At 48.3% G+C, this 7,705-nt stretch overlaps 1 protein-coding gene across 1 annotated transcript in view; it reads right to left on the bottom strand.

Annotated features, from left to right (window-relative positions):
- Window positions 1–219: 219 nt before the first annotated feature.
- LOC310781198 (voltage-dependent L-type calcium channel subunit beta-3-like) overlaps window positions 220–7,705 on the bottom strand; it is a gene marked incomplete at both ends in the record, with an annotated part of 19,354 nt that continues 11,868 nt past the window's right edge. The window contains 12 exons of the mRNA XM_083641750.1: window positions 220–651; window positions 2,001–2,171; window positions 2,286–2,381; window positions 3,652–3,803; window positions 3,914–4,014; window positions 4,171–4,229; window positions 5,281–5,358; window positions 5,558–5,577; window positions 5,719–5,798; window positions 5,945–6,060; window positions 6,725–6,847; window positions 7,293–7,412. Of these exons, the coding sequence (XP_083497876.1) occupies window positions 220–651; window positions 2,001–2,171; window positions 2,286–2,381; window positions 3,652–3,803; window positions 3,914–4,014; window positions 4,171–4,229; window positions 5,281–5,358; window positions 5,558–5,577; window positions 5,719–5,798; window positions 5,945–6,060; window positions 6,725–6,847; window positions 7,293–7,412 (1,548 nt within the window). The remainder of the gene's footprint in view (window positions 652–2,000; window positions 2,172–2,285; window positions 2,382–3,651; window positions 3,804–3,913; window positions 4,015–4,170; window positions 4,230–5,280; window positions 5,359–5,557; window positions 5,578–5,718; window positions 5,799–5,944; window positions 6,061–6,724; window positions 6,848–7,292; window positions 7,413–7,705) is intronic.

The raw sequence follows: 7,705 nt of genomic DNA, 5'->3' as shown, positions 1-7,705 counted from the left end.
TTCCTCAGTCATTGTGTTGGGGGGTCAGGGGCCCGGTTCCTCAGTCGTTGTGTCGGGGGGTCAGGGGCCCGGTTCCTCAGTAGTTGTGTTGGGGGGTCAGGGGCCCAGTTCCTCAGTAGTTGTGTCGGGGGGCCAGGGGCCCGGTTCCTCAGTCGTTGTGTCGGGGGGGCCAGGGGCCCGGTTCCTCAGTAGTTGTGTCGGGGCCAGGGGCCCGGTTCCTCAGTAGTTGTGTCGGGGCCAGGGGCGGCTGCGCTGCCGGTCGTTTCTCTCGTTGTGGCCTTGCTGAGCATCGCGTTGGAGCAGTCTGTCCTGGGCCTCGTGCCCGTTGGCACTGTGGGCATTGGCTGTGTGCCCACGGGGAGGGGGGTACGCGTCTCTGTAGGTGCGAGCATGGCAGGGTGATGCAAACTCCTCCTCCTCCTCCTCCTCTTCCTCCTCCTCTTCTTCCTCCTCCTCCTCCTCTTGCTCTCCCTCGCCCCCCCTGTGGCACGGGCTCCCCCTCCGGCCGTGGTACAGGGAGTCGCTGGCCTCGTCAGACGGCATGAGACTGTCCTGCTCCAGGGGCGAGTGGGCCTCCTCGCCTGGCTCCTCCTCTTCCTCCTCAGCCTCCAGCCCTCCCACACCTTCGTGAGGCTGCGGCTGGTTCTTGTTCTGGTGGTTGTTTGGTGTTGCGGTGGCGGGAGAGAAAGGAAGAGAGGAAAAGGAGAGCTCCGTCTCAGAAAAAACAGGACAACATCCAAAAGTAGTCTCCTCCTTTCTGCTAACTTCCTTTTTTAAATGGCGCACACAGATGGTTTCCCTTACAAAGCTAGTATTCATAGACACACAGCAAACAAATATATATAATACTACAGACATTGAACAAAGGGAATGCCAGTGAGACAGTTCAATGGATGGTCAGGGGAATCACCTCGGAGACGTAGTATAAACGCTGCATACATGTATATTTCCAGTGCAAAAATCAAAACGATGACATTATTTAAGCATTTTTCATGTCATTAATTAGCAGTTTAATTCAAGACAGCATTATGTGCCACTGTGAGAGGGCGCTCCATTCACAAAGCATGCTTGGTAAAGGAACAACCCCTATTTAAAAGAGATGACAATCGTCCAATTTGTCAATTGCCATTTCAACTAAAATATGAATTGCATGATTTTGTTCAATCAGAAACCATATACTGAGTTAAACTGCTTTGTGAATTTCCTCCCAGAAAGCTTGTAGAGCAGTGTTGATTCACAAGAGATCATCAACTAAGAAAAACGGGCGGGGACAGGATGCAATAAAGATAAATACATTATGTAAATACATATGTACATACATATGTGGTGAGATTCTAATGAATAAACGATGAATGCTGTTCATTCACTGGTCTCATCCTTACTAGTGTTTGGTACGGAGTGGAGTTGTGTTTGGTACGGAGTGGAGTTGGGAAGTATAAGAGGGGGTTGTAGGGGTTGAGAATGCAGATATATAAACCCTACTACTCACCCTGTTTTGTAAGCCATCATTCAATTAATTCCTGTGTTTCAGAAAACTGCAAAAATGTGAAGCATGGATGAGTGAGAGGACAGACAGACAACTGGAGACAATTACATCAAAACACACGCGTGAGAATCTGAGATGGGAAGAGCTGGTAAGGAAGGACAGTGACAACAGACAACACCTTTTCAAAATAGGATTCCTACTTAGAGGAGAATTCCAGTTTTTTTTACAAACATATGAGCTGCTGCATGCAGAAAATACGTTATTTACAGGACGTAATGAACGCTTTGCAGGTGCCCCTATGGCCTCTGTTCCAGGCCGTTTTGCAGGCCGTTCTAGCTTTATAGTTAACCGTTTTCAGACATTTCTGTTCAGGGTGAGTTATAAAGCATAAATACAGCTCCAGGTTGTAAAAAAATAAATTCTCCTTTAAGGGTCTAAAAACAGTATTCAGACATACAACTTATTTCTACCTTAACTGCCCCCCTGCCTTTTTGACCAATGAAGACAAGCTCACCTGTAGGCTAGAGATGACAGAGGGCGGGGTCATCAGACTCTGCTCCAATAGGGGATTGAGAGGGGTGGTGCCAGGGAGATGAGTGGCACGCCAGTAGACCTCTAGGTATTCAGCCAAATGCTCACAAGCGTCTTCCAATTGGTTCTCATCCAAAATGACATCAAACATATCCTACGAATGAACAGTAGGGGGAGACAAAATACTGTCAAAGTCCTAATTAAAATGACATTATTTCACTGGAATGGGACATTTGGCTAGAAATGGACGTGTCATGACTTCACTCACAGGGGGGCACTGAGAGAGTTTGTCCGATGCCATCATCTGCACATTCAAGTGTTTGCTCTGAGACTTCCCCCTGGATTTGATCAGCCTCTGGAGCACCTGAGAGACGGGCGCGGATGAGGTCAAAGTTCAACAATGAGAAAAAGAAACAAACGAGGCAGCCTAAACACCCAGAGCCGTGTATATAGAAGAGTCGCGACATCTCCATTCACTCCAATGGACCAGTTTTTTTACTCTCAAGAGTTCCAGGAAGTAAGGTCCTGGATTAAGCAGCACTGTCGAGTTGCAGCAAAATGGACAGTTTGTGTTGTACTTTGAAAGTTTTTTTTTCTTGAATCAAATTGTACATGATCAGCTTTATTTTAGCATGCAAAAGTAGCGCGAGACCCTTTCCTGGCTGTTCATTGGCTAATGAGTCACGCATTTTGGTCCTCCGCTACCGCCACTCTCTCTCTAGAGGACACTACCTAAACCCACCTGCTGACAAGATCATACTGGAATATAATAGATTAGAAAAATATTAATGTCCTCATTGAGGGGACTCAATGAGGACAGCTACAGCAGACACTTGAGCGAACAGTTCAACCGTAAATGAAAATTCTGTAATCTACTCGTCGTCCTGGCAGTTGAAACACCGGTGAGGTTTGTCCATATAACACACAGGGAGGTTGCCATCGCAACTCGAGATAAAACCAGTCACCATTGACTTCAGTTGTACTGTACCGAAGTCAATGGTGACTGGTTTTCTCCCTGTGCGTTATATATGGACAAACCTCCCCTGTGTTTCAACTGGCATGAGGGTGAGTAGAATTTTCATTTTCGGGTGAACTGTTCCTTTAACACTGATTTCACCTTTCAGCACACAATCGCACCACATGGTGGGAAAAAAAGTGGAATCACCTTTAAAATAGAAAGATAACATGCATACTGTCACTGTGCCGTAATAATACAGTTTCAGTGCTTTCAGGTGAAATGCACATATCAAGATAATGTACATACATGTACTATAAAGTACATACAATAATGTACATGTCCAGATGAAGTGCATACTATGCAGTGCACAGCCCATAGTGTAGCATCATATTTAACTGGAGAATATTTCAAAACATGAGCTAAATCATTTAATTGTAGTAATGATCCAAATAAAAACAAGCAAACCAAAAACAGAAATCAAGCAGCCTGAGTTCAAGTGCATAATAGTACAGTATGTAGGACTGGAGTGCATTAAATAGCTGCTTTTATAGCTCCAGCTTTACTCTATTTAACTGAGTAATGGCAGAAGGGATGAATGCGTTTCTGGGTCTATTTGCTTTCATCTCTGCTCCTATTTGTTTTCGCTTGGCGACGTGAGCGAGGCGACCTGCTGCACCTTTGGCGAGGAGACTTTAACGTAGACCACGATGGGGGCCAGGGAGGTTTTGGCCAGCTGTGCAGGGTGGTTGATGGTGTCCGCGTCCAGAACCACCAGCTGCAGGGTCTTAGCCAGCTCAAATATCCTCTCAATCTCACTCTGCACCTCCGCTGCAGAATACAGGCAAGACACAGGGGATTTCATACAAAGTACAAACTTTGTTTTTTGTTATCATAGCCCTGAGGCATTTTTTTTTTAATGCTGACATAAGCAGGGTCACCTAGGCTGGAGCGGGTGTTGGATCTCTCCATGATGGGTCTTTTGTTCAGGACGGATCTCTTGGCTAGAGACAGGTCGGCAGTTACGCGGGTGATTGAGATCCTGCAGAGGTCAGAAAAGGGACAATAAAACAAAATGCAGTGAGAAAACTACGCTGCGGAAAACACTCCCAATATACCGAAGATCTACCTTTAGGTGTCTACTGTGTAAAACTGTAGGATATAATGCAGGGGTTATTTCGATAATCATTGTACTGACCTTCCCTCAAATCTGTGTTTCAGGAAGTCAAAAAGAGCCTTCTGCATCATATCTGTCACCTGGGTGGGAGGAGAGAGAGAGGAGGAGAGGAAATAAACAGGCTTGCGCCAAAACAAGAACAAGATACCAAGAACACAGCGTCTAAATATAGAACACAGCATCTAAATATAGAACAAAGCGTCTAAATATAGATGATCAAACTAAAGAATGAATGTTAATGCTTTGGCTTTGAACTCGTGATCGCTGCTGACAGTTAGAAATTCAGGTGTGGCCTGGCTGAGAGCGCGAGAGACTGCGGCAGGCAGGCAGGCAGGCAGGCAGGCAAGCAGGCAGGCAGACAGACAGACAGACACGCAGGCAGGCAGACAGACAGACAGGCAGACAGACAGGCAGGCAGGCAGGCAGGCAGGCAGACAGACAGACACAGGCAGACAGGCAGACAGGCAGGCAGGCAGGCAGGCAGGCAGACAGACAGACAGACAGGCAGACAGGCAGGCAGACAGACAGACAGGCAGACAGGCAGGCAGACAGACAGACAGACAGGCAGGCAGACAGGCAGGCAGACAGGCAGACAGACAGGCAGGCAGACAGACAGGCAGGCAGGCAGACAGACAGACAGACAGGCAGGCAGGCAGGCAGACAGACAGACAGGCAGGCAGACAGGCAGACAGACAGACAGGCAGGCAGACAGGCAGACAGGCAGACAGACAGGCAGGCAGACAGGCAGACAGGCAGGCAGGCAGACAGACAGACAGACAGACAGACAGACAGACAGACAGGCAGGCAGGCAGGCAGTCAGGCAGACAGACAGACAGACAGACAGACAGACAGACAGACAGGCAGGCAGGCAGACAGACAGACAGACAGACAGACAGACAGACAGACAGACAGACAGACAGACAGGCAGGCAGGCAGGCAGGCAGACAGACAGGCAGGCAGACAGACAGACAGACAGACAGACAGGCAGACAGACAGACAGACAGACAGACAGACAGACAGACAGACAGGCAGACAGACAGACAGGCAGGCAGGCAGGCAGGCAGCGTTGGGTACAGTTTGAACAGAGAGGAGAGCGAGCGACTGCTGGAGGTGAGCGAGGGAGAAGCTGACCTCATAGCCCTTCAGCGACGGTCCCACGAGCACCACCGGCCTCATGGAGGGCACCACATCGTAGGGAGGGACGTGTTCCTGCCAGAAATAGGGGAGGACGAAGAAGAGCAGAAGAGGACAAGAGAGAGATGGGAGTTGGATGAACAAGTGTCGGGCAATCAATCAACGCTACAAACGCTAAAAACAACAAAGGCCCCCGTGCAGTTAAAGTCAAAGAGAATTCATGCTGCGTCGATGCTCTCGTCAGAAGAAGGAGCTACTTTGGAGGGCGGCCTACCTGTTTTTGCTTCTGTTTAGCTTGTGAAGACAAGGAAATCACAATCAAACAAGACATTAAAGACAGAGGGGGGAATATTAGGTGTGTGGATGCCAGTGGTAACGATGTCAGGAAAGCAATTTTGGTATTTCAGGAAAAAGGAATGGTTTTGTAGTACTTACAGTCACCTGCAGATGGTGGTGTGGTCCTCCAGTTCCCGGTCACCATGTCGCCTAGACTGGAGGAGTTACCCCCTGATTTCCTGCAACACACACAACATACTGTAACAGTTTAATCAAGCTTCTGGAAGGATGAAGTCAGTGAAATCCCAGGGGATCTGAATGTGAATCCTCTGAGAAGTTAGCGACAAAAACAAACTTGTTGTTCAGTACAGAAGTCTTAACCCACCTCTGTTTCTGCTCCTGTTTGAGTCTCATGGTCTCAAGTCGCAGAGGGCTGGGGATGAAGGCGATGTCTGCGCCCTCCTTCACCAGACGGCCGATCCACCAGTCATTATTGTACTTCTGTTAAGTTCATTTACGAAAACACAACTTTACACACGGCTGTCTGATCTTAGCCCGGTTCAAAGCATCCGGAGCCGTGAACTTGCATTCGGTTTCGTTTTGTGAATCCGTCCGGACTCGGCTCTGTGCACATCAGTCATTTCAGTAGTGGGTGGAAGTACTTGACAACTCCTTCAGCCAATCAGCGTTGGATCCAGTCAAATCCAAATCCACTCAGGAGAACGGCGAAAACATGTTTTCCCGCTGAGAAACTCCTCTGTTCCTGTACTTGTTTAATTGTTGTTATTGAGTCTATTTCTGCAATAACTGCACTTTATGGCTGTTTAACCTCGACGAACGTTGATGTTAGCGCTCGAGGCAGACAGCCATGGAGGCAGCCATTACTGTTTTGCAAGCGGCGTTCCTGATTGGCCAGTTGCGATGTCAACTACGAGGCAGTTCCCTGATTGGCTAGTGCCCTTTGTAATTTCTGAAAGTGCCCAGAGGCCAGACGGTCTCGTGAGTTCACGTGAGCGGATGGTTTACCAGACTAGTCAAGTCTAATCTGCCTTTTTAATCTCTAATCAGCAGCGCATCACATGACTAATAATCAGCAGCACATCACATGACTCTAATCACATGACACTAATCTGTCTCAATGTTTCAATAAGTAATAATCACTCACTTCTTTAATGTGCAGGAAGTCTTTGGCATCAAAGTTGACTGCGGCTCCTTGGACAGGACAGTCCTCATCCAGAGCTCCACAGTAGCTCACATTAGTCTTCACTGCAAACGCTACAGGTTTGGACTGTTGCAACAATAAGGAAGAACAAGAAAAACACTTGTCAAAGATGGAAACAAAAACAAAAAATGTAAACTTGCCAAAACACAGCTTCGGTCTTAACTTTTTTCTTTGACTGCAAAGTGACTATAGAGATATTTGGAGATGGATTTTGTGTTTCTTGAAAGAACGTATAGGAAAGTAAGTAGAGGATCACACAGAGTAGCTGAGCCAAACAGAGGAAGCTCTGGTAGGATTCACTCCTCGGCCAGTTCAGTTCCAGCCGCTAGAGACGCGCGTGGCAACAGAGGAGAGAGACTTAATTACTCCACTTCCTCTGCGCACCAAACCCCTGTTCACCTGAACATCCCTGTGAGCCTGCCTGGCCTGAATAACACCATTGAACTGTGTCAGTGTTTAGCGGTCTACGTGTAGCAGTCTACGTCCCCCTCCCTCCCGAGCGCACTACTACCTTGGCTCTGTCGAGCTGTAGTTGTGCCTGGCGCTCGGCTTCGCGCCGATACGCCTCGCGGTCCTCCTCCGCTGACAGGTCGGAATCCGACGGTCTACTGGTGTACGAATCGGCCGACCCCTAACAGGAAGAGGGAGACAGATGATTGAGAGATTCCGTGTTAGCGTAGGAATGATTCAGTTTGGTTAGCAGCATGGGAATGAGCTGACGATCACATCGACAGAGGGCCTACTGGAGATACTGAGGCATGCTGATGTGCATGTATACACAACACAACACAATGCCTTGCTCTCCCACACCAGCCATCTTCTGCTAGAGGCCAAATATAGCTGCTTCCTCTCCTCTCCTCCCCTCTCCCCTCCTCTCCTCCCCTCTCCTCTCCTCTCCTCTCCTCCCCTCTCCTCTCCTCCCCT

The sequence above is a fragment of the Poromitra crassiceps genome (genome assembly GCF_964638095.1).
Source record: "Poromitra crassiceps genome assembly, chromosome: 8".
Classification (NCBI taxonomy): Eukaryota; Metazoa; Chordata; class Actinopteri; order Beryciformes; family Melamphaidae; genus Poromitra; species Poromitra crassiceps.
Note: the sequence above shows the minus strand (reverse complement) of the source record. Positions and strands in the feature narration are given on the sequence as shown.